The sequence below is a fragment of the Xiphophorus couchianus genome, chromosome 13, assembly GCF_001444195.1.
Source record: "Xiphophorus couchianus chromosome 13, X_couchianus-1.0, whole genome shotgun sequence".
NCBI classification, from domain to species: Eukaryota; Metazoa; Chordata; class Actinopteri; order Cyprinodontiformes; family Poeciliidae; genus Xiphophorus; species Xiphophorus couchianus.
This window is the reverse complement of record NC_040240.1, coordinates 19,003,398-19,030,646: the sequence shown is the minus strand read 5'-3', so window position 1 is coordinate 19,030,646 and position 27,249 is coordinate 19,003,398. Positions and strand designations below refer to the sequence as shown.

The 27,249-nt window shown below is 37.3% G+C and overlaps 2 protein-coding genes across 3 annotated transcripts in view; both read left to right on the top strand.

The window, feature by feature from the left end:
* LOC114155762 (gastrula zinc finger protein XlCGF8.2DB-like) overlaps positions 1 to 27,249 on the top strand; it is a 723,567-nt gene that overhangs the window by 487,816 nt on the left and 208,502 nt on the right. The gene's annotated exons all lie outside the window — the stretch shown is intronic.
* On the top strand, positions 665 to 11,682 carry LOC114155814 (uncharacterized). Of its 2 annotated transcripts, XM_028035926.1 has the most exons (6): positions 665 to 1,402; positions 1,636 to 1,796; positions 3,750 to 3,817; positions 4,481 to 4,633; positions 10,564 to 10,677; positions 10,714 to 11,682. In XM_028035926.1, exons 1-6 carry the CDS (start codon positions 1,214 to 1,216, stop codon positions 10,878 to 10,880), a joined length of 852 nt encoding a protein of 283 aa, XP_027891727.1. In that variant the 5' UTR covers positions 665 to 1,213; the 3' UTR covers positions 10,881 to 11,682. The 2 variants fall into 2 exon arrangements, with proteins under 2 accessions (XP_027891727.1, XP_027891726.1); XM_028035925.1 differs by having other exon boundaries at positions 10,564 to 11,682.

Sequence of the window (27,249 nt, the reverse complement as noted above, 5' to 3'; positions counted from 1 at the left end):
ACACATAATTATCTCTTAACTCTGAGTTTTCCCTCTGCTCCTTGTAAACTCACATTTATTCTGACATCTCTATAAATGTTGCTTTTAATGCATTATTCATCTGTATTTGCTACTGCTTTATGTGTTCCCTGAAAATTATACTTTAACCCTCAGATTGGAACAGTTTTAACTTTATAAAATTAACTTTTTTACAGCTTCATTTTGATTTGTCAAAAGAAGAGAATTTGAATCTAGGAACATATTAGCTACACTCATGACTGTCCTGTGAAACGTTGTTGCTGGTTTGGGGAAGTGTCTGAGTTTGGGGCATCCGTAGTTGTCTAGATAAGAGCACAGACAGATATTTTGCCGCAGACAACTGAGGGATAAGAGTAATTGTGTGCAGAATTAGAATTTCTTACTACTACTTTTTAATAAGGGAAGGTTCTTATTTGATGTTGTTATGACGAACAATATGAGTCAGAGAACAATACTACCCATGAATTTACGGGGAACTGCAATACTAGTATAGTATAGTAATTTAAATAAAGTGGAAGAGAAGATTTTACGTTTTTTGAAGAGATCTGGCACTGTCTGGGAAATCTTTAGCTACGATGATTATCCAGTCCAGCAGGTGGCTGTAATGCAACAAAATGAATGCCGACAGTCAGAAAACCCTACAGAAGAAGAAAAACAAGATGGCCGCTGGTCTGTTTTGGTGAATGTGTTAGTGTTTTCCATGAACAATGTCTTCTGTCCAGCTTCAACGGAAGTTTATCAACGAGCAGTTAACTACGGCTGAAGAAACGTTCAGAGTATTTTACACCAAATAGGGACGAAACTCCAGTGTTTGGACGCAGGTTGCGGTCTTAATATATGACGCTTTAATAACTTTTTCCCTCTTGTATAAATATTTTCTTAAGAATAGAACAAACATCACAATTATGCTGTTAAAACGCCTGATGTAGAAAGAAAATTAAACAAACGGAGCAAAAGGGGAGTAGAAACTCTTGAGTTGGGTTTTTGACGTCATATCCGAGGTAAAAAACAACAACAAAAAAAAACCGTTGTGTGTATTCATAATGGAGCTTACCGGAGGGGCCGTGTCTCATTGGCTGATGCCCATTCTATTTTTAGCGCGGCTACCACGTGCGTGGCCGTCTCACAAACACGCTTCCCGACTAGCAGGACTAGCAGACCGGCAGAAAGTTTTTGCATCAACAATCGGAAAATAATGGTTCTCCATTGCCAGTGGGGTATCTGTACTGGTGATGTCCGGTATCCTGATCGTATCTGTGGTAGTAAAATTCACAGATTTCCGAAACCAGAAGCAGAATGCCTTGCTTGGATCAAAGCTTGTGGACGACCGCATGAGCAGCTCAACCTTTGCAGGATCAACAAGAACAAAGGAGTGTGTGCTGGTGTAAGTATTATTGCTTTGCTTTCTTTCTGTTTAGTGAATGGGGATGTTTTGAGTGAGTGATTATCTATTTTAAACTGATTTCCAGCTCCAGTAGTGTTGTGCATTTTGTAGTCTGATTAATGGAACATGTAGATTTAATTGAGTGGAATACTGTTTCACCAACTGTTTCAGTATCTATGATAAATATGTATTGCATTTTTTTTAAAATTACAATTTATTTATTTATTTATTAGCATTTTGTTGGCGGGAATGGGCCAACAGCGTCCCATCCTTATCCAGCACAAGCAGACAGAATCCGAGTGCGTAAAGCAAGGCCTACACAAAAAAGAGCATCAGAAAGTGAAAGTAGACAAGACAGTCAAGACAAGAGACCATGGATTGGAGCAGGCAGCTTGTAAGTACACACAGTCACATATAGGCCTGTCACAATAACAAATTTTGCTGAACGATTAATCGTCTCAAACATTATTGCGATAAACGATAATATTGTTTGAAGACCATTTTACACTGATTTAATGGAAATGACGTAATAATGCATGCGATTTCCTGCCAAAGATAGATACACTCTATTTTCAAAAGAACTCTTAACACTGGAGCTGATAAACAAAACAACCAAAAATAAAATGGATTCTCAGTCTCAGTCAATATGCAATGTGTCTGTATCTGACATACACTAAAGATTTTATTTTAGCAGAAAAGGCTTTGGACTAAACTGTTACTCGTGTTAGCCACGCTAGCACCAAGTACAGCTAGTCAATCAATCATAGCTGTGTTCAGGGAAGCGCTGATTAATAATCGAGAAATAAATATCAAGCCTGGAAACTTGATATCGTAACGGACTGAATGTTACGTTTTTAACGTAATCTTTGCTCGTCTTGCGGGGCGGTTGCCACGGTAACAGGTGTGCTTAAACTACAAAGAGAGAGAGAGAGAGTAAAAGGGTAGGAGTAGTTTTGAGTTGATCACCTGTTCGGGTTATTTTACCTTTGTTTACCTTTGCTGTGGCGCATTACAGCCGCTGTAGTTTCTAAACGTTGGACTAATTACCTCGTTCGTTGGCGAGTATAAGTCATTCACAACAAACATCAAATAGAACAAATATATGTCATAAAATTTTAACAAACAAATGGCTTCTACCGCGATAATTATGTTAAATTAAATTAATTATATCCCAACTTCAGAAGATTTGCCTTTACCTTTACAGAGCTCTTTGGTTCCTCCTATCAGTCTGTAGCTTCTCATATTTAGGTCATCAAACCAAAGTTCAGATCTACCATAACTGACTGACACCTGCTGGCCTCAGGTTTACAACCAGCTTGTGACTGAGAAACCAGTAACCTCCTCCCAGATGATGACATGAACTTGTTAGTTCCTCTGTCCATTGTAGTAGCTGATATATTGTGAAAATCCGGTAGAAATGATGCACTAATCCAGTCATGTTTACATAGAAACAAAGGCTGCGAGACTTTGCTTGTGAGAGTTGCGGTCGGTTGTGGGCGGAGCTTGGTAAGGTCCATTGGAGATGATATATGGAAACAACATTAATGTTTATTCAACATTTCATGCAAAGAATATAGAAATGACAAGGGGAGGAGTTGGAGTGAAATTGCTACCGCAGTTGATAAACCCGGTAACTTTTCAGCTGTTCTTCGTTAACGTGACGTAAATAGGTTATAATGATTTTCATTCAGTCAGGACTTTACGCTGACACTAGCCACATGCATTGCAGGTAGATTGTAGTAAAGCATTTATTAATGCCCTGTTTTAAAATTAGTCAACTGAACTTGTAGCCATTATTTTGTGCCCATTGCTGGACACCACACACAGCACGATCAAACCTGATAGAGCCGTTATACCTAGGATTTCTGTCGGCTAATGTGTGGTCTGTCAGGTTTTGAAAATGGGCTGACAGCTCTAACGTCGTGTAGTGTGCGCTGGGCTTTACAATAAGGAAATGAGGAAGGGAGGGTCAGTGGAGAGCACCAGAGTTGAGCCTTTTTTCATTCAGTGTCATCAACAGAAAGAGAAAAAGGCCAGAAGAAATGATAATGCCCATAATTAAAATGAGGTTGAAAGTTTTAATTTATCGTGCGATTAATTGATTTATTGTTTATCGCGACAGGCCTAGCTGCCATATACACCTATAACACAGTTCTGATTCAAGGTTATTTTATCATTTATCATGTGTCATAATTCACATTTTCCAAAAACATATGAACATCTAGTATCAATTTCATCCTCCACCACATGCAGTACATGATGCACGAATAGAAACAGAATCACTTTTGTTTCAATTATTTACAGGGATACCATCTAGATCACAGTCAATGTTCTGAATTATTTACAGGGATCCCTACGATGCTGCGGTGAACAATGATGCAGACAAAGGGATAGAGGTGCAAACAGATGAACAGTGTAAGTGAGCATAACCAGTTCCTTCTACAGTTCCTTCCTTCCTTGATTGCCTACATGTTTTGCAAATAATGCACAGCATGATCTCGATAGAAAGCAGCTAAAACTTCTAACATGGATGACATAAATGGTGTGTCTGGCCACACTCCTTCTACATGTAGATCCTTGTGGGTGAAAACAATAAAATCACAAAAATCACATCCTGTGATCATAAGTTGACCTTGAACCTGAGCATAGTACATGTGTGTCTTCTTCAGCTGAGCAGAGCCACTGGGTTGCATTTCTAAGCAAAAATTTGGTAGCATGCAGGCATCCAGAATGGTGGAGTTTTGAGAGGCATACGGACACTGTCAAAACGTGACTCTAAAAACTTGTCTGTGACCTTTGCTCTCCTGACCATGACTCGATTTAAAGCTGTAAACCTTTTTTTCCTTGCCTCAAACCACTCAGAACATTTACTCTGGTTCGAGCTTCAAGTATTAAGGTCTTTCAACGCTTTATGTCTTTCTGGAAGATCCACTGGTGGGTTATTTGTGACAAGGATGTTGCCACACTGTTTCATGGCTGCTGTCGCATCTGCCTTCAAGTTCCTTGTCTGAAACAAAACAGCGTTATCATCATATATAAATATATATGTCATTTATTATATATATTTTTTGGTTTCAGGGATTTCGCCGCTGGATATGCTGGCACTGACTGCAGAGTTGGAAATGGCAAAAACAGAAATCAGTCGCTTACAAGCAAAAGTGGAACATTTAGAAACAGACCTACAGAAAGAGAAGAGGGCCATACAGCAAGAACAGGAACGAAAACAGTTTGGTATGTATACTGTTGCTGAATCTGAGAAGAATGGGGGGAAAAAATCTGTATGTATATCATACACACAGATATGAAATGATATCAGAGAAATGTCAGCAGAAAATGGGCTTTTTCTGACTCTGTGCAGACTGAGACAAAACTTTGGTCTATCCGATCTAGCAACGCGCGTCGGCATTTCACAACAGTCAGCTGGTGTAGTATTTAACACTTGGATTGACATTATATATCTTAAGCTGTGCACCGTTTCTATCTGGCGCCACATACAAACTATAACATGCCAAAAGACTTCAAAGCTACTTTCCCTCCAACGTTAATTATTATTGATGGAACAGAATTAAAAACAGAATCCCCCTGGGCCCACGGTGTGCAATGTCAACTATATATTATAAGTTTACCACAACATTCAAGGCACTCGTAGGTTGTGACTCTTTAATGTTCACATCAGAATTATTCACAGGATCAATATCGGACAAGGCCATCACAAAAGCAAGTGGGTTTTATGAAACAATAGAACAACTGAAGGATGTTGGTTATATTCAGAATGGTGACGGTGTCATGGCAGACAAAGGGTTTACAATCAAGGATGAGATAAATGCCCTTGGTCTGTCCTTAGACATACCACCTTTTGCCTCAGCAGACAAACAGTTATCTCAGGCTGATCTTGCACTAACTGACAAAATAACAAGACACAGAGTGCATATTGAATGACTGATTTCTCGCATAAATGATTTCAAGATGGTTGACTGTACAATTCCTGCTATGTTATTTCCAAAGTTAAACAGAATATGGACTGTGTGTTGCTGCTTGACACTTTTCCAGGGCTTGGTTTGGAAGAAAACGTAAGAACAGTAACACTAGTCTTGTTTGCAGAGCTAGTTCAATACGCATTTTATAAATTTTTACCTGATAGGAAACAGCAGACTGATCAGATTAGTGGATAAAATATATTTCAAATCGCTAAATTTTGATAGTTAATGTCGTTTTGGGGCAGAAAATATTAAATTCCAGCATTTATGTTAAATTGCTTAACATAATTCTTGTAATCTCTCTTTTCAAAAGAGAAAATGCTTTCAGAAAACATGGGGCAGGGATTAATCAATTTTCTTGAAATTTAGGTCACTCGGTCATTCCAACAGACACAACTATCCATCCTTGAGAATTTGAAAACATTTGGTCTTTATTTCCCAAGGTTATGGGTGGCAAACCAAATATTTCAGCTGTTTGAAATAATCTGTTCCCCCACCATAACATGGGAACTAATTATTTTTTCAGAAACCCCTTAATTATATTTATGCTTCTTATCAAGACCAACAAATCATGTAGATGTGGAAACATTGGCTCTTTATTTGCCAAAGTTACCTGGGGGAACGAAATATTTCAGTTGTTTGAAATATTCTGTTGTCCCTCCGTAAATAATTCTGCTTTCAAAAACTCTTTTGAAGGGTGGAAGTGCAAATATTGGGCCAGAGTGTGTTCACTACGTAGCATGATATTCAGCAATGCTATTGTTGTCAAATGTCACTGCTATAAATATAAATATTAATTTATATTTATAGCAGTGACATTTGACAACAATAGTATATATATATTTATATATATATATATATAAATATATATTTATATTTATAGCAGTAATAGCAATGTAAATATATATAACAGTGATCTATATGACAGCTAAAAGAAAAGATGAAGATCAGTCTGAGGGCAGGAGGCCCTGGAAAACTGAGAAGTGATCAAAAGATATATTGATAGTCAACATTGTATATAATATTATGTTGTAATATAATATACTGTACATACATAATAATACTCATATTTATAGTAAATATGAGTTAATATATAGGCTCTTAATAAAATACTCTATTCTTCACATCCTGTTTACTCAACAGAATTGATGCTTGAGGAGCATCATCATTGAAATGTGAAGTTTGGGAAGCTTTTCCCTCTAAAGAGGCAAGCCGGAGCCCCCGGAGAGAAGCTAAAGAGAATTTAGAAAGGCAACACGAACACACAAGACAAACAACCAAGCACGCACACACACACAAACACACACACATCCCCCCCCCACAGACACACACACACACACACACACACAAGGAGCAATTTAGAGAGACCAATTAAGGCGGTGGATGCTTTTGTATGGTATTGTCAAGCCAGAGCACCTGGAGAGAACCTGAGTTAGAAAGTCTGCCCAACCCTCTATCCGTCCATCCTTCTATCCACCCATTCCTCCATCCTTCTGTCTACCCATCCCCTATCCATCCTTCCTCTCCCTCCATTAAAAGTACTTCCACCATCTCTTCTTTGGATTGTTTTTGCCATTTTCTCTCCCTTGCCTCCTGTGAGAATGTGTTTTTTCTTTATATTTGCACTTATAATTGCCTGAGTCTTCCGATTCTGCTCCAAATTTTGAATGTCTGGTTGTTGATGTAGGACTTTTCTCCAACTGATTCTTGCGTATTTCATGGGAATTTGTTGAATCATCTGTGGATGTTTTGTTTTCAGACATGTCCTCTGCTGTGGAGTACGAGTTGTCTCTTCTTCGGGAGGACTCTGTTGACTCATCCTCTGAATGAAATGCTCTTTGTAGAGGTGTTAGTCTTAATGTGGGTGGTGGATGTTTCTGGTCGGAATCTGATGACTCCTCAGTGATGCTTTGCTCATCATCTATCTCACTTGAAGACGACTCTGAAAATTTTTCTGGTTTCCTGATTGGAGCAGCGTTTCCTGTTGAATTCAAATCATCTGCTGAAAAAGTTTCTGATTTCATTACGTCATAAGAAGATCTAAGGTTCCCCAGAAAGTTCTCAATTTCTGGTTGGAAGGCCTTATATTCATGCAGGAGATTAGTGATTTTAGTCTTGAAATAATTCAAGCGTTTGTTCAGCTTCTGTTTTTCCTTTTTCTCTTTTGAAAATGAGTAAAAGGCGGCTTTGGTCCCAAGTTTTATGTTTGCTTTCAACTCGTATATCTTGCTCAGGTAATCATTCTCAGCCTTCTCCAGATCTCCGATCTTCTTCTCCATGTCATTGTAAGCAGCCTCCCAGGACGTTTGATCCGAAAGTCTGTTTGTTAAGACCAGAACCACCACTTCTAACTCTTTGTTGAGGGCTGAGAGCCTTCGTTTCTCATCTACTGCGCAGAGAAACTGGTATTTCAACATGGGCACATTGATGGCTTGTTCTCTCAACGTTTTGATCATCTCCACTAGTTTCTTGTTGTTTTGGACTGCTTCATTCACTTCTTCCTGTTTCGTCGCTACTTTCTCCTTCACAGTGACCAGGTCGTATGTTTTTAGTTTTTGCCTGATCTCTTTAAAGTAGCTGTCTTGAAGGGCCATCATCTCCTTGTTGTCCATTTCCTTCTCTGTGAACTCATCAAATAGTTTAGTTTGATGTACAAGTTGTCGTGACAAGACACCAATGTTTTTTCTTAACTCTTTGTTAAGAAATGTCAGCCGTTCCTGCTGTTGTTTCGCGGCCCTGTTCAAAGATTTCATCACAGGTTCCTCAAGTAGTTGTTCGTTCGTTTTTTTCAGCACGTCAAAAAGCAGATCTCTCCTTTTGCATAGATTCTCCAGTTTGTCTTTCTCTTCAAACCAGATGTCAGATTCCAAATTCAGCTTAAAGAGCCGTTTTTCGGATTCTTTGAAAAAACGCTTTTCATCTCTCTCCAGTCTTTTCCGATTTTGATAGCGGCTCCTGCGGTCTGTGGCGTTCTCGAGTTGTGCGTTGACGTTCAAGAGCTTCTGGAGCGCCCTCCTGTTCTTCCTGCGGACTTTTTCAGCATCAAAAAAAGCAGTGGCTGGCTTCTTCTTCTCAGTTTTATACATTTTCTTGGGGGAAAAGCCAAAAATGTCAGAGCAAAACAAAATGCAGGTCAGACAACTTCAAGGCCAAAAGCCAAATGGAGAGAATTATGATGACTCATAGCTCTTTGAGGCTATGACATCAAGGGGTGCTCTTGGTGACATCATCAGCCAATGTTTGTGACATCATTGTTGTGATGTCATAACCTCCCAGGGCTCTTTTTATTCGTCTTTTGAGTGACTTTTAAAAGTGGCCTGAAAGCTACATTTCCCTCACTGACTGAAGCACTTTGGGTCCAATTTGTCTTAAGTTTGCTCAGTAGCACGAGGCAACAGAAAACTAACATCTCCAGTTTCCCATAGGGATGTTTGTGAAATTAATTTAAATTTAGATTTTTTTTTCTTTTTCTTTTTTGTTGTTGTTATTGTTGTTGAACACACTCCAAGTAATCCCTGAAAATGAAATAAAAACACAGAATGCCGTCCTGGTTTAGAGGCAGCAATTCTAGAAAATGTGAGAGCATGAAGGGATTTTTAAACCGGAAAAGTACATGTTGCCATGGGGATTCAGTGTGGCAATGCCTTAAAAATTTGTTGCGTTCTGAACTGATTCAAGGATTTTTTTTATTGTCATACCAGCTTTGCGTATTTGTGGTATGAAATTCAGACAAAGATCCCAGATTAAGAAATATAATAGTAAAAGTGTGTGTGTAAATAGTTTAAAAGGTGAAATGAAGCTGAATTAAGTGCAGCTCGAGTTCAGCAGTCTGACGGCTGATGGATAGAATCTGTTTCTCAGCCTGGTGGTCTTGCGCTGGATGCTCTGGAACAGTCTGTGTGCAGGATGGGTGGAGTAGGGATGTGTAGAGGTCTGATGTTTTGGGAAGGCTGCTCCCCACAGTCCTCTGTGCAGCTTTAACAATCATCTGCAGAGCCGTCCTCTCAGCCTCAGTGCAGCTGCTGTGCCACGTGGTGATGCAGGTTTAGAGAATGCTCTCCACCACACAGCGACAGAAGCTCCTCAGGACTGTTGTTGGAGCTCATAGCCTTACGGGGCTTGATTTCCTGAAGGGTCTGCCTAACATCTGCTGTGGTCACACAGAGTGGTGTGTTTCACCAGGTGGTATTAGTCTAGTGCTGAGGGGGGTGTTAGGATCCTCAAAGCGAGCCTAGAACTTAATGAGTGCATCTGGCAGTGAGAGGTCCCTTGGGCGTTGTGCATCCCTGATGTTGTAGTTTGTGATGCAGTTGATGCCCTTCCACATGCGCTGGGGGTCGTTGGTGGTGGAGTGACCTTCAATTTTCTGGCCGTATGTGGCTTTGGTCCTGACAATGCCTGAGGTCAGTTCTTTTCTCGTTTCCCGGAGTGCTGATACCTTACCTGTCCTGAACGCAGCGTCCCTTGCTTTCAGCAGAGCTCTCACCTCAGCATTCAGCCAGGGTTTCTGGTTCAGATAGCTGGTTTCTGGCACACTTGGAGATGAAGCTGAGAACAGAGGAGGTGTATTCCTCCAGGTCCAACTCTTCCTGCATATGAAGACCTGCCAATCTGTGCACTGAAAACAGTCCTGAAGCACGCAGGCTTTTTCCTCAGTGACAGTCTTCTTATATTGCCTAGTCCATCTCAGCAGTGGCCGATAATTTGGTGCCAGCAGGATGGAGATGTGGTTGGAGAGGAAGAGCTCTGTACACACCATAAATGTTAGTGTACACACAGTCCAGAGTGTTGTCTTCCCACATGGAAAAGGGGACATGCTGGTAAAACCTGGGCAGAGTGTCCATCAGTTTCATGTGAGTAAAGTCCTCTGCAACCAGGTAAAAGGCCTCTGAGTATTTCATCTGCAGTGAGCTAATGGGGTCGCATAGCTCCTTAAATTTGGGGTATTATCCCAGTGAGATTGTCATTCACATGTTTTGTCATTTTCCATCAATATCTGCCCATTTAAATTCCTAATGTGCATAGTAAAAGTGCTCTTTTCATGGATTATCTGCACTAAGATTGCTCAGATTTCAAACCACTGTGATCAGTGTCCTGTGATGGGTTTAATTCAATAAATAATAAACAATGTGTTTGTTTTTTACTGCAGTTAACAATTCCTCTTTTTTCTGTTCTCTTATCCAGCTTGCCGGCTACAAGATGTTTATAAGGAGGAGTTATGTAAACAGGAGAGGAGCTCCACTCTGGACCAGGAGGCGTTTGAACCTCTGCAGGTGAAAAAGGAAGAAGAGCCAGAAGATCAGCACACAAAAGAAGAGCAGGAGGATCTAGAATATCAGCAGATAAAAGTGGAAGAGATCGAAGTTTCCTGCAGTCAGGGTGAAGAACAGCTTGAGTTAAAACAGGAGACTGATACCTATCATGAGCAAATGTACCACACTAAATCAGAACCAAACTGGATCCAAGTCATCTTTCAGGGAGCTGCTGAAACAGAGAACTAAAATCAGGAAAGGAGCAAGCCTAGAGACTTTGGAGCAAAAAAAAAAGCATCTCTCCTATTGGTCAACATCAAAACACAAAAGTCCAGATCCAAAACTTTGTGTTGTATTTCTGATACGCCTGTAAATCTGAGGCACAAATGAGATCTGCAAACTGCAGCAATGGACAAGAAAGCCACTTTACTGAACACATTGGGGGTTAATTTTTGCTTCACACATTCACCTTTTTTCTCACTGTCTGTAGTTAAGATAGAGCAGAATTCTCTTGTCTTAAACAAATAAAAATGAAGCTATAAAAAAGGAAATGTGGATATAAAGCTGTGCTCAAATCTGCAGGTGAAATTATATATATGTTTAGAGAAGACATAAAGCAGCAGCAAAGATGGAGAGATAATGCATCAAAATGACAGCTATACAGATTTCAAAATAAATAAGTTTACAAGGAGTAGAAGAATTAGGGGATAATAGGTAAGATTTTTTTTTTACCTCTACTTTATTTAAATATGTGTCAAGTGGGACTAGAGAGCTGAGGTCTACTTGCTTTTCATTGTTTTATTTAGATGAAGTCGAAAAGAAAAAATACTATTTTACGTTTTTTAAGAGAACTGCTCAGAATAAAAGAAAGTAACCTTATAAATTTTTAGACGTGATGATGGTATGATCCAGAAGGTGGCGGTAAAGCAACAATGTGGATGCCAACATTCATAAAAGAAGAAGACGGTCCACGATCTGTTGTTGAATGTGCTAGTGTTTTTCAGTAATAAACAACAAAAAAAAAAACAACTAAATAAAATAAATGCATTCAGTGTGTTTAATGTCTCCCGATGAAGAAACATTCACAGAGTTTAAAGAAATCATCGTCAAGTCGGAGGAAGAGATGGATGATCATCGCAGACTGCTGGATTTCTCCCGGACTCCCCAGATAATCTTACACCGAATAGGTAGGAACCACCAGCGTTTGGATGCAGGTTAAGGTCTAAATATCTATAATATTCTAAATATTCTGTATGAGGATCATTTTAGTAACTGTTCCCCTCCCATATAATTGTTTTTTTAAACAGGAAATTGAACGCAGGCCTCTCAGTTGTACTGATAAAGCTGTTTATTTTTGGAAAAAGAAGATGGAGCCAGTTCTGCTAAGCATATGGTGCTAAAACATCAGCTGTGCTTTATTTTGTATTTCTTTTTTCATTGCTGTACAAACTCGCATTTGAAAACAGAAGGAATAGAACTATGCATGTCTAGTAAATAAATCATAATAACAGAAGTACTAAAAATGTTAGAATTAGCAATAAATACAAAATAAATAAATCATGTCATGTAAGAAAAACTGGAAAAAAAATGCATTTCCTGCGACAATGCGGTGTGAATGTTGTAAGCTGATTTTTTATTTTATTTTATTTTATTTTTTTTATTCTTGAAGCGGTTTGTTGCGGATTCTGTGTTTTTTTCTCGCACATTGCTGCATGGTTACATAACCATATCACATCAGACCGGTGACAGTCACACATAAACAAAATGTAACTGATTGCATTACCCTTTAGGGAGGGTACAGAATGAGCAGAAGAATAATAGCTAAACATGCGCTACAATCTTTGCTTCATAATTTGTCATCCATAAGGAGAGTTTAAGTGACACCCAGCGCCCAGTCACTCTGTGTCTTCCATTAATATGACCTTGCATGGCTTGTAACTTTTGGTCATTTTTTGGCATTAAAGCCTCTTTTTAATGCCAAATCTCATTATTTCTGAAAGTAATAACATTGAGGGGTTCTGAAACTGGTAGATGGAACTGGGTTGTGCATAGAGGGGGAAAATAGGTGAACTATCAGTTTTGAAGTGACTTGCAGAAATGTAAGAAAAGAGCGAAACTTGAGAACTCGTGTAGTTTGTTGAAAATATAATATTAAAGCCCACAACTATATCAAAATGTTGTGTAGCACATTTAGCAACAAGGCAGTTAAAAATGCTTTAAATCATATATATATCATACAGCCACCCATTGTGAAATCAGCAATAAATATTGCAGTTTCTTTCAAATGCAGTCATCCGATCAGAATGATCAGATCACATCAAATATGTTGATCAATGTTCCACTTGCAGTCAAAGGCAGTTTTAAGCAGGTGGGTATTTTGCCTTGATTTAAGTGAATTCTGTGTTTCAGATCTTTTGCAGTTTTCTGGAACTTTGTTCCAGATTTGTAGTACATAGAAGACGAATGCTGTTTCTCCATTATTTGATTCTGGGAATGCAGAGCAGATCAGAACCAAAAGACCTGAGTGATCTGGAAGATTGATACAAACTGTGTCCTCTAATTCGAAAAATCTTAAGGACTATCAACATAATTTCTTCACTAAATCACGGTGAACAATCACGGCTTTGTGTGTGTGCCATAATCTGTTTAGTAGCTATGATGTGGTAAAAATATCAGTGACTCATTTTTTTCAATCAGCCATTTTAGTGAAAAACAGGTTTGTAACTCCAGAACAGACAAAATATATGGCAAAATGGTAAAGGGTATTAAAAAATGAAACTGTGAGGATCAGGAATGCCTGAACAATTAGTGTTCCAAGGCTTATGTATCTATGTTGTATCCCTTAGGAGATATGATGTTACAAAAACAGGTCAGAATACGTCTGCGCTGTGCTGATTTTTTATTTTTTTGCCCCTTACAATGTATTGTCCTATTCCCGGTGGGTGGAAGCCTCGATGCTTTGGAGTGATTTGCCAGAAAACAGCAATTCTCACATCAATGAGTGTTGTAATTTCTGAATCCAGACATTAATTCCTACGTTTTGTTGTGTAATATGTGTGGAAAGAGTGAAAATTGAGCGAGTAATCAGAATTTGTTCGGGGACTAGAAGAATTTTCACGGAGTTAGAGTGAGCACTGTTGAAGTTGAAGAATTCCATCATTGGACTCCATTATAGAAACAAAATATCAGGATAATGCGCATTCAGTTGCAGAAGGATTTTATGAAAATGGTAAAAGATATGAAAAACCTGAAACATGCAGAAGTAGCGAAGGGTTATGACATTTTAAATTTTGAATGGCATTTCTAGCTGAGAATATGTGAAAGTAGTTAGCTGTGAAAGAGTGATGAGTTTTTGCAGAACTTGGTGGAATTTCTGAGGTTTTCCAATCATTCCAGTGTTGCTGAAATATGCATTAAAAGTTTAATATTTCATCATTTGTTGAAGGTTTTCTATACCAAAAGATACAATCGCATTGTCCTGAATGACCAGAACATTGTAGAAGTTGAATGGTTAGATTTTTGGAGTAGCAAGGCAAAGAAATGAGCATCTAGAATAACAAAAACAAAGAATAAAGAGAAACAACATTTCAATACTGTGAATGCTTAACAGTACTGACACAATAAGAGAACATAAATATTTGATATTTGTCTGCCTCCACTCTTGAAGTGTCTGGTGATTTTAATGTCAAGCAATAAAATTATTCTCCAATTTACTTGTAACTTCTTTTTCTTCTCTTTTTTTTCCAGACCACATACAGCGTAACATTTGTATGAAGGAGCAATGTAACCAGGACAGGAGCTCCTCTCTGAAACGGGAAGAGACAGAACATCTGCAGATAAAAGAAGAACAAGAGGATCTAAAACACCTGCAGATAAAAGAAGAACAAGAAGATCTAAAACACCTGTGCATAAAAGAAGAACAGGAGGATCTAAAACACCTGTGGATAAAAGAAGAACAGGAGGATCTAAAACACCTGTGGATAAAAGAAGAACAGGAAAATCTAAAACATCTGCAGATAAAAGTGGAAGAGAAAGTTTACAATCAGAGTGAAGAACAGCTTACACTACAAAAACAGGAGACTAGTACCTTTATGGCAATTCCTGTTTATGAGCAAACACATCACACTGAATCAGAACCAAATGGGAACCAAGTCATCTTCCAGGAAGCTGCTGAAGCTGACAACCAAAATCAGGAAAAGAGCAATCCTAATGACTTTGGAGCAAAGAGAGACGAAGAGAAGAAAGAAAAGAGGCATCAGAAAATCAAACAGCATGTTGACGGTTCAAAAGAAAAAGGTCAGGAAAACCTTCCTCAAAGTAGTGACTTGACTAAAAATACATCAAGTACCACATGTCAGAGGCCTTTCTCGTGTTGGAAGTGTTTCATTCGAAAAGATAATTTTAATTGTAACATGACAGATCACAAAGGTCAGAAACCTTTTTTATGCGTTATTTGTGGAAAAGGTTTCAGTTATACAAGTGAACTTGCTGTTCATACGAGGGTTCATACAGGTGAAAAGCCATTTTCATGTGAGAACTGTGGAAGAAGTTTCAGTAGACAAAATAATCTAACTGTTCACATGAGAGTTCATACAGGAGAGAAGCCATTTTCATGTGTGACCTGCGGAAGAGGCTTTAGTCTAAAGCAGCATTTAGCTATGCACATGATGGGTCACACAGGTGAAAAGCCCTTTTTGTGTGTGACTTGTGGCAAACATTTCACTACAAAAAACTCTTTGACTATTCACGTAAGAAGGCACACAGGTGAGAAGCCTTTTCAGTGTAAGACCTGCGGAGAATGTTTTATTGATCAATATTCTTTGACTGTTCACACGAGGAGTCACACAATGTTGAAGCCATTCTCATGTGTGAACTGTGAAAAACGTTTTTCTCAAAGAAAGCACTTAACTAAGCACATGATCACTCACACAGGTGAAAAGCCTTTTTCATGTGCAAGCTGTGGAAAATGTTTCAGTCAAAAATGTACTTTAAGTCGTCACATAATGATTCATGCAGGCGAGAAGCCTTTTCAGTGTCTGACTTGCGGAAAAAGTTTCAATCAGAAATGTACTTTAACGGATCACATGACGATTCACACAGGTGAGAAGCCGTTTTCATGTTTAACTTGTGGAAAAGAATTCAGTCGGCGACATGGTTTAACTCAGCACATGAGAAGCCACAGATGAGAAGCATGGTTGCCATGGAGACATTTTAAATGAGTAAAAATCTACTGGAGCCCAAAATTAGCAACCTAAAACATACTTGAGTAAAAGGCACATAGTTCTTTTTTCACACCAGTTGGTTATGGGGTATTTAGCGATTATAATCTCAAAGTTGAATTAAATTAGAAAAATGCACAAAAAAAAAGTCTAAATTGTCATTGCTTTTTCCCACAAAGCCACAAGACCAGAATGGCAACTTTTTATTAGTTGTTTGCTTGCTGCTGAGCTACACATAGTCACATGTTGTAAAGACAGCACAGGCTTAAGGATAGTGTTAGTAGTTAATATGTATATTCTCATGGATTTTATATTGATGTAATTGTTAGAAGAGATAAATGTTGCATCTCAAGTCATCAGAAATTGCACCCAATTCTGAACCTGACAGCCATTGTTTTTGTGAGATCTTGACTCATTTCTTTGGATTTCAATATCACACAAGAAAGCAGTGGGTCTCAGGAGCTGGAGGAGTGCTTTAAAATAAAATCCAGCTTTGAGTCTCCAGGTCATTGTCTCTAATTTTATTACTTTTTAAGATTACTTGTCTTCTTTCTAATAAATGACAGCAGTCTGTCCCAGCAGAAGCTTTTCTCTGCAAGTTTAAGTGGATGTAAATGATTGATGGATGGTGCTTTTGTTGTTTTTTCTTTCCCTTTTTCTGTACCATGGACTGGTGAAGTAAATTCAAAACTCCAGCAGAGGGAGCTGTTAATCTCTCATTTTGATGTTCAGAAAGATTTTATTATTCCTGGACTGTGTAGATTATTGTTGTTTTTTTTTTTGTAAAATATGGTTTAATGTGTTAATTTTACAATGTAGCTTTTCAAATTAACAAGAGCTGAGCTTAATCTGGCCTTCTGAATATACGTCAGTCTTTCTAAAAGTAAAATACACTGAAAACTGTTGTAAATCCTTTAATATGTTCCACACCTGGTAATAATAAGTCATATCAATTAATAAACTGTAGTCCAGTGAGGCAGATCCATGAATTTGTATCACAATAGTTACAGTAGTGATTGACTGATTTAGGTGAGTTTTTATTGTTTACATAAAGATTGCCAAATAAAAGCTTTTGTGGAAACTTTTCAGTTTTAGCTCTTTCTTCGACTGCCTGATTTTATCTGTTTACAGATCACATGTTAGTTGGTGGCAGCATAAATGTATCAAAGGGTTATTTATAGAGAGCTGTGAAAACCTGTTCACCTCCATACAGAATTTTTTGTTTTTGATTTTATTTGTCACACTTAAAAGTTCCAGATGATTACAATTCATTCTAATACCAGATGAAAATAACTTAAAGAAACAAAAATGCAATATTTAAATGATTTTATTTATTAAAGGGGAAAAAGGCTACCCTAGACAGCTGGGCCCTGTGTTTGGTTGCAACAACTCCTGTTAAATACTTGCGATAATGAACGTTTTACACCATTTTGAATTATTTTTGGCCCTTTCTTTCGGACCTGATCACTGGTTTTTAGCTATATTTAGTAGTATGAACAACCACACAAAAAATGTGGATTTCAGCGAAAATTGAAATGGAGCATCAAAGCCTAATGTGTGAATGTAGCCTCTACATTAAGATGGTTTTTCCTTCATAATAGTCACGTTTGATTGCAGTATTTTCCTCAAAAAGTTAGAAAAGATGTTCAGGAAGCCACATTTCCCACACTGGACACACCAATAAGATATCCCCATTTCTCTAATCCCTTATTATTATCCAACATGGCCCAGATGTTGCTCAGGCCAGTATGAAAGGGGATTTAGCGTTGCTAATTGTCATGGTTGATGGGCACCAAAGTGGCTTCAGACTGGATGAGTTGATGGAGACAGACACAATAAGCTTTAGTTTCATATCAGCGGATCCTGGATCGGTTTCATGCACTGATCCCGTCTGGTATGTCTGTAATTCATCCCGTTGATGGCGATCTGAGAGATGAAGCTTATTACTGTGCTGGCACACGCTCAGACTCACCAACCACTGGCTGAACCTCGTCCAGAGAACTTTTAAAGATCAGTTTGCTCCTGACAGCTAATAACCAAATTCCTGACTTTAATGAAAAACACATTCAGGAGGACATGTCCCAAATTTGGACATTCTGTTATTGTTGTGGGACATATCATCCAGTGTGAGGAGTTTGACCTTTGTCCTCACAGTCAGTTTGGTAAAAACCAAAGAGGTTCTACTAAATAAGACGAACTGAAATAAATAATTTTTTTTTTTAGATGTACATTGTTTGAGTTGAGTGACAACTGAAGTCCTTCAAAAGAGACATTTCTTTTCTAACTGATTAGGAAACTAAAAATGATTATTTATAATTATAAGGGAGTCACTGTCACTCAAAAACAGTTAAATGCTTCTTGTTTGCTACTAGTATGTTGGACTTTTGGCCATCGTTATTGAACATTGAGGAATATCGCCGAACACTACTCCAGAGATGATGCTGTTCACACCAAATGGCGATTTGTCCTAACCAATCGGCATCTACGGAGATATGACGTCATCAAAATGTACCAGGTTGGTATTCTTTGACTTTCAACTAAAGCTGGTACAAGACGAGAGTTTAGTTTGTACAAGTTAAGTAGTTTCCAACAACAGTGTAGATCAAAAGAAGGCCTCAAGCCGTCGCTTGAGAGCGATGGAAAACTGGGATTTTCCATTGCTACCGAAAACTGGGATTATGCAGAAACCGCAAAGCTGAAATTTGTAAAGCTCAGAGGAAATCCGGAGAACATTCAAAGGAAGAATATGTCACGTATGGCTGTGCTAACTTTCGTCTGTTTCTGTTTGAGATAAATCCAGTTTGCGATAAATATTTCCTGGCTTTCCTTTGCTGTACTTTGAGAAAAGGTTGGTGTCATAGTAATTGTTTTCACCAAAAACCTGGTTTCGAGAGAGAAATGTTCCTTACAGTCATCCTCTGTTCAGCGAACATCCGTCCTCCTGTGGGACAACCCCAGACAGACATAGGATCAAGAAATGGATGGATGAAAGGATGGATGGACTGATTAATGGATGGAAGCTCTATAAACATGTAAATCTGACCTTACAGTGTTTCAAAGCTACTGCGTTGGCTGAATGAAGCTGTGCTGCTTTAAAAAGCTTCTTCGCCTGTTCAGTCAACTCTCCTTTTACACAGAAAGACGTTTTCAGACAGAAGAGGCTTTGATACACAAATACCACACAACCCTTGCAGAGAAAAAAAATAACCTTTACCTACCCACCGCCCCTTGTAAGCCCCCTTTGCAACTATTATCACTCTGCGTGTCCGTGAGGGGAGGTGGGAATCTCCAGGGACTGAATCCATTTTACCCGTGTTTCCATTACGGCAGCAGACCCATACATACGTTCTCTGTGTTCCTCGAAGCGGAAACAGCATCTTTATGTGCCGCTATATGTTATATCAATAAAGAATCTCATCTTTTAGCTACTTTTTAGTCATAGGTCGCTCCACAGAACAGAAAAGACTGAAAAATGTACAAACGAAAGCAGAGAAATTCCTCAGAGATTGGCGGCAGGTTTCTGATAACAGAGATACTGAAGCTTATTAAAGTTCAGGTAACCACATTAAAACCTGAGTGAACCTCAGGTTTACCTGCATGTTGTTCGGTTTGTGAGGGGATTGTGATACGTGAAACTTTTTTGTGTGTTAAAATGACGAAAAAAGTTGGAACCTGAAGTTGGGAAAAACCCTGGAAAGTCTAAACCCTAAAGTTGGAATCCTTACGTGGAGAGCTACGTTTTTTATTTCAACATGGTGGAACTGGACTACTAATGGCAATAAGTCATTTTTGCCAAATTCATGTCAAGGGTGAAGCTTTGAAGCACCAAGTCTCTAAAGACTGAAATTAACATTCTTATATTAGATGCATATAATCTTATCATCTAAAACCACAGAATTGCTGTAGATTATTAATTTAAATTATTTCATTAGGCCTAATTTAACACATGAAGAGTTGACAGTGTTCGTATGCTGAAAAAGTTTACTGGCTAATTCTCTAACCTAAACAAAAACTACACTAAAAAACCCCTCAGAATCTTACCAAGCATTTTTGGTCCAGTTTCTAGTCCAAATATCTTAGTACATTTGAAATAAGACAAAACTTTCAGGTAACTTTTCAGCAAGATATAGGAGCTAGTTTTGAGTTTGTAATTTCTTAATATTGATTCAATAATTGTAGTTCCAATGGCAGACAGTTTCACTTATAATGACATTTTTCCTGTGTTATGAGTGAAAACATCTGCAAATGGAACTAATACTTTTTCATCAATATTAAGGAATTATCTCCTCAAAACAAGCTCCTATGTGTTGCTTAAAAGTTACTTGTAAGTAACTTTTGTCTTATTTCAAATGTACTAAGACATTTTCACTAGACGTTGGACCAAAAATACCTGGAAGCAACTTTATAAGTAGCTAAACTAATTTGTTTTCTTATCTTATGCATAGTCTGAAATGCCTTGAGTGGTGGTGAAAGTCTACAGGCTGGATGATCAACATGGCTTACATCTTCATGTGTATGTAACTGGTCACATGCAATGGAGGCGGCTTAAATGTAGTCACCTCCAACATTCCTGCACATCTGGTGCCAGCTGAGATTTTAGCTGGTGACCTTTCAGCCATGAGTCAACAAGACCAACCCAACCACCAGACCCAACGTGCCAACTCCCAGTGTTCGATTACACACAATGCAGAGCAGCGTAATGCTATCTGCTCGTGTTGCTAATCATAGTTAGCCTCATGACTAAGCACAAGCATTTTAAATCTCACCTGGTTTCCGCCTTGACATGGAAACACGGGTACATCAAACGCAACACATCACGAACTGGACTTCTGAGGAAAACTCTGACTTGTGGGAACTGATGGTAGATTATCGGAGGTAACTGGTCAACTAATGCCACCAATTTGGTTAAATCTGAATAAACTGACTGTTGAATTATGTTTACAACTGAAAATAAAAAAAATACTAAAAAAAGGATAACAGCTAGTTCACACTAAGCTGTATATTTGGTGGTCTATTCAGTGACACGCAGGTTTCAACAACAATAACCACTTTCTCTGGTCAGAACGGCGGATCCAATCTGAGCTGGCCTCAGTCTGTGGAGCTTCGGGCCCGTAGTGGATCTGGTTCCAGGCGAGGCATTGTTGTTCTGCTCTGATTGTTCTTCAGGTTCTATCAGAGGATCTGAGTCGGTGAAACTCCATCTGCAGGAGCCCACACTGAGTGTGTTTGTTTCGAGGGGGATTCCCTGAACTGTGGGGACGCCAGGAAATTCCACGGACACTGTGGCTGTGTGCGGTGCCCTTCAATTGTTGTAAGGACAACTCTATGTTTGCATTTAGCTTTGATGTAGCGTGACACCACGAAAATGTCTCTAGTTTTTATAAATTACTAACACATAGTACAATGGAAAGTCTGTTTTGCCCTTTAATCAGTGCTACTTCTTTCTTTTGCTGTTGTATTGACAGGTTTGTTTACAAATCAAAAGGTATAAGTTTGAAATCATCAAAATGATAAATTTACATAAAAATGTGAGATTCTTCTTTTGGTAACACTTTACAATAAGGCTCCCTGTATAGATGGCTAATAAATAGTTCATAGACATGTTATTAATTCAACTCTAAACACTTTATAAATCATTATAACTGTTTATTATGCAATTATTTAGTCGGAGGAGATTAAATCCATTGGTTTCTTGTGAAATGGTGAGCCAAATCTGTTCACATATGCATTTTATCTAACATTAAGCATTTGTAAACAGAATATTTTAGCATATAGTCGAGCTTAATTAATGAACAATAAACAGTTATTAATAATTTATAAAGTGTTTACAGATTAATTGAATAATGATTTAATAAGATGATCTATAAGGGGAGACTTATTGTAAAGTGATGCCCTTCTGGAATAAAGTCAGACACAGATAATGAAGAGCCTAAATTTTAACGTCGTCTTCAGATCCTTACTCTAGCTTTAACACAGAAACCTGAAACTCACTCCCACACGCTAAAACACACATACATAACATACTGACACACACACACGCACATGCACACACACAAAGAAGCATAGACGTTGGACCGTCCTCTTCCCGGATGACATTTAGGCCGATATATAAACCGCTGGCAGAGACTCAGTCAGAAGATTTCTGCAGTGCAATACTGAAGTACTGTAACACGTTCCTGTCTGCTAACTGAGCTGTTCAGCTGCCAGCCTACCTGTCGCACCCATCAGGGACCCATCTGACCTCAAAGCATCATGCTCACCAGGTACGTTGGTGCTCCGTTATGTTTATTTTCGTCATAGTACAGGACTGTAGGCACTCACATGCAGATCTGTGCAGATACAGTCAGAAAAAGGTCAGAAAAATGGTCCAAATAAGGAGGAACGTCTGGAAAAATGTATTTCAGAGAAATTTCTTGTCTCCGGTTCTTTGTAAACTTTAAGTCCAGTTTACAAATTTCAGTTTTTGATGTAATCAAAGAACTTTCTTCTGCCTTTCTACGCACACTTCTTCACTGTAATATTGTAGATTGATTCTCAATTGGATTTACTGCTTTTGTCAAACTGTTAAACATCTAACTTGTCTAGTGGTTCATTTTTATCAGGTTTGATGTTTATGAATAAAAATTAAACCTTCCATGAATGTTCTAGAGCAGAAGAAAAGCTCCTCCTCAGCCTAAACGTTGTGCTTGTGTTGCAGGAAAATTATTCTTCTGTTCTCTCTGTTTGTCCTGCTTGTAAAGGGAGACTTTGATACCAATGGTAAGATTATATCCCGTCTAATTAAAAATACAATCTAAAAATCACCTCTGTTCAAATTACATTTGTGTTCAATAATGCTGTTTTATGGTTTCAGATGTGGGAAGTCAAGCCATATCAACAGGTAACCATCATCCAGATGTCTCCCATCATCATAAAGAATACTAAAACTCTAATGACATGTCATTAAAATGTTTATTTCTAACCTTTTTGTTAGATAAAGATTCATTGTCTGATGAAGTTCCTACAGGTCAGTAACAAACTGTTTACCCGAAGAAACTTGAATCTTCTGGATATTTCAGTACATTTTTATTTTAAAATAAATAAATTAATGAAAACGCTGATATAAAACCAAGCATAAACTTTAAAGTTTGAAAATGTGACTCAGGTTTAAATCTTGATCAAACTATTTCCTTTTTTTTTTTTTGAAGAATACTAATCTTTCCAGACAGTGAATCACTTGTGAATCAGTTGTATGTCATTAGCATGCTGACACTTTCATATTTAAACATATTCTTCTTATTCTAAAACAGTTAAAAGTTGGTTTCCTTTTAAATCACTGCTAAATAAAACAACATAAAAAGATACAAACTGTTACAAGATGAAAACAATCAGATTTTTTTTTAAAAAGTAAGAACATAAATGATTTTACATGACCATGATTTAGTTGAGGACCTTCATAAACATGTTGCTGGCAAATTAATGAGCTTGTTGCCAATTAGCGCCACCTGCAGTCCACAGTGCAACACTAGCGTAGCCTCGGTTAAGTCAACTGGAAATGTTTCCTCTAAACTTCTGTTCTTGATGTTTCAGAGAGCATGAGCGTCGTCTCTCCTGACCAGCCTGGTAAGATTTATTTTTTCAGAACGATAACCAAGCACTGCTGAAAATATTTAGCTAAAATCACAGTTAGAATATTTCAACTCAATGGGAGACATTTGGGTGTAACTTCCAGTTACATTTGGGTGAATGTCATAAAATGAAAAATCAATATTTGATGCAACTAAGGTAGCACTGTGATTATAAATAGATATGTCAAAACAAAGATGTTTCATCCTATCAGCTCTGTCGTAGCAAAAGTACTGACATTTGTTTTTATTTTTTTGTTTCCTACAGCTAAAAGATCCCATTCAGGGATTTAAAAAAATAACAAGCAGCTGTGACTGTAATCAGGTTTATTAAAAGAAGCTTTGCAGCTTTAAGGAAAATAAACCAGGTTAATACCAAATATTTAAGATGATAAAATGAATTTACTGATGAATCTGACTCTGTAAATTCAGCAATTTCAACTATAAAGTTATAATCACTGTTTTCACATAAACCACGTTGTGCTTCTTGCTATAACTAGGCTCAGTCAGACTGCAGTTTAATTCTTACTTAGAGCTTATAATAAACATATGACTATTTGAATATCAGTGTTTTCCTGTACATTAAAGTAAATGAATATAAATACCTTGGACCATTAACATCAGTGAGGAAAAAATCCGTTTTGCAGGCAGTTTCTTGACTTTTTAAACATGAAGAACTTTGTTGTTCTTTGGTAAACCAGAGAAAACACTTGTATATAAAAATAAAAAAAAACTTTATGATCATTTTAAGTGTAGCATCGCAAACTCAGCCCCCTGTTTTTAGAAATGTTGAAAAGTTATTTGCTTTTGTTTTTACCAAATAATTGGCCTGGACTACAATTATTCTGCCTATAATTGTAAAAGACATTTGGATTTGTTAAAACATTTATTTCCTCATGATAGCTGATTCTGGGCTTTAAACAGCAAGTTTAAAGACAAAATTTAACATTTCTGCTTTTGGGTCTGGAGCAGAAATCCAAAATAATATTTACTATTTTCTAAGAAAAAAGTTGAACAGGTCATAAATTTCCACCCTAAAAGAAAAGCAATAATGAATCATAATAATAGGTTTCAATAGGAAACTGAGCTGTTCAAAAATAAAAACTTATGCTTAAAGTGGATTTATTAGGATGTGGATTTATAACACTAAAATGATAAAAAAAAAAAAAAAAGAATCATAAATCTGCATGAAAATCAAACAAAAAAGGTCAATTTCCACTAGTAGAGGTTGCAATAAAGTGAGAGTTTCTGATGATCATGTTTTCTCTAGCAACCAGATTTAAAGAAAAGCTATAAATTTGAGTATAAATTAACATAAATGTAAATATTTCCTCTGTGTATAAAGTAAATTGATTGGTGAACATTTTCAGCTTTACATAAACAAATGTAACCATTTTTTGCAGATGAATCCCAGTATTACGGAGAAGGACCATCAGGTAGGAAACGCGTTGATTAAAATGGTTTTAAAACAAAAACTTTATGTTTTCCGCTCTGACATTATTATTAAACAAGTGAGCACTTTGTTCTTTAACTCCTTTACCATTTCATGCCTTTTTAGGTTTGGTCCAGAAACACCAATTTTACCTTCTTTGAACCCCAATGACTTGAGTAAATTTATAATCATATTTTTGCTGCAGAAATTATATGTATTGATAATCATAATAGTTAATCTGCCTAAAGGGAGATCAGAAAATAAATGGAGAAAAAAGGTGTAATGCAATGTTTTCAGAAAATAGTATACAATTAAATTGAGTTAAAAGTCACATTTGAGTCTTTTTATGTAAGTTCCTCCCATCACTCCTCAAAAATAATCAACTGAAATAAAAGCAAACTGATTTGCAGTTGAACATCAACAAAAAATGTTTATTCAGAGGCAAGAAATAGAAGTAAAAAATTATGAAATGGAAGAATTTAGGTGCAAATTGTGAGTTTTACTAACCAAGAACCCTAATTAATTATTCACCAGTTCATCTGTTTGTGTTTCTTGTTTCTCGGGTTTCAGACACCAGCAGCACCAGTTCAGAGACAGCAGACAGTAAGACCTTTCTCCTCCATTTTCCCACTTTTAGACATGGATATATTTACACTCAGATGATCTAAACATCCAACTAGAGCCCTATAATTATATTCACCATCTTAGAGTTTCAACAGTATTGATTCGTTCATTTATTCAGTCATTTAATATTTGTATTTCTTTTGTTTAGCTCCTGCAGTAGAGCAAGTTGCAGCTCCTGGTACAAAAGACTTTCCTGTGTTTTTACTTAATTTTGTTTTACATAAATAAAACATTACACCTGTGTAAAGTGTTTATATGACTATGTGATAAGTTGTTTAACTGTTTCAGAGCCTGCTGCAGCCGCTCCACGCAGTGCAGAGGAAGAGGATGGTGAGGAAGACACACACTGAACATTAGCTGCTTTAATCTGCCCTCCGCTCTTATATTTCAACTTTAATCAATAAAAATATTTTGCCAATGAACAAGGGTACACAGTGTAACATAGAAGCAACAGTAAATTCTAGTTTGAACAAAATTAGAAAAAAAATACTTATAATTTTATGGACTAACACAGGAGAGGTCTTGTGTTTAAAATATATTTAGAATATTGTCACCTTCCTAAAAATAATGGTCTCAGTAATTTTTTGCAAAAACATTAAGAAAAAAATCACCACCTCTTTTATTGCCAGAAGTTAATTTAGACAAAAATAAATAAATAAATCATTTTTTTTTTATTATCAATTATTATTAATTATTATTATTATTTTTTTTTTTTTCAAAAAACAAAAACAACAAATGTCATGCTACAAATGATGCCTTTATTAATTAATTTATTTGCAAAAATAAAACTAAAGAAATCACCACCTCACTTTTGGCACCATTATTTTTATTAATTTAGCAAAAAAGCAAAACAAAACAAAGCACAAAAAAACATTTTGGCAACAAATGACACCATTAAAAACAACAACAACAACAAAATCACCACCTTTTTTTCATCAAAAGATTATTTAGATTTTAAAAAATAAATAAATAAATCACTTTTGGCAAAAAATGTTTTCATTATTTTAGGAAGGTGGCGATATATTAACTATATTTTTACATTGAAATTTTTTAATTTATGAGCCATATTTTGTTTCTTGCAGAAGATGAAGGTAATGATTCAGACGAAGGAGCAAAGAAAAAGTTCAGTTCTCGTGCAGCGAAACCTCCAAGCCCCGCCCACAACAACCAGAGCCCCGCCCACATCGTTCGGATCCCCGCCCTCCCGACTCAGCCAGTCGCCCCCCAGCCAAAAACGTTGCAGAGGACCCGGTCGTCCAAGAGACGGTCCAGAACCAACCGGCGTCAGACACAATAAAACACCCCAAGATAACCCAGAAACATGTAATCTGCCCCAACAGGTTCACTCAGAAACGATGAGGCTGTTTTGAACAGTAAGGAGGAAACACTTTGGTGCTTTGGTTTATATTCACCTTCAGTCTCAAAAGTTAAACAAACTGAAGCCAACAGTTCGATTGGACAAACACCGACCTCGGTCAGACGCTTCTGGAACAAACATGCCGTTTCAATCACAGCTGTGAAACGTGAATTGATCAAATTTTTTAATGTGTTTTAATGCATTTGAAGCTGATAGTAACTGAAGATGATCTACATAATTACAAAAAATGCTTTGTGACACTTTAAATTTTGTTTTTTGCGTAAGGATTTTGGCCTCTGGACTTCAGCAGACCTCAGAGTATTAAATCTGCTCAGTTTTGTGATTTTGTTTTTATTGTTCTTGTAAACATTTGTGAAACCAT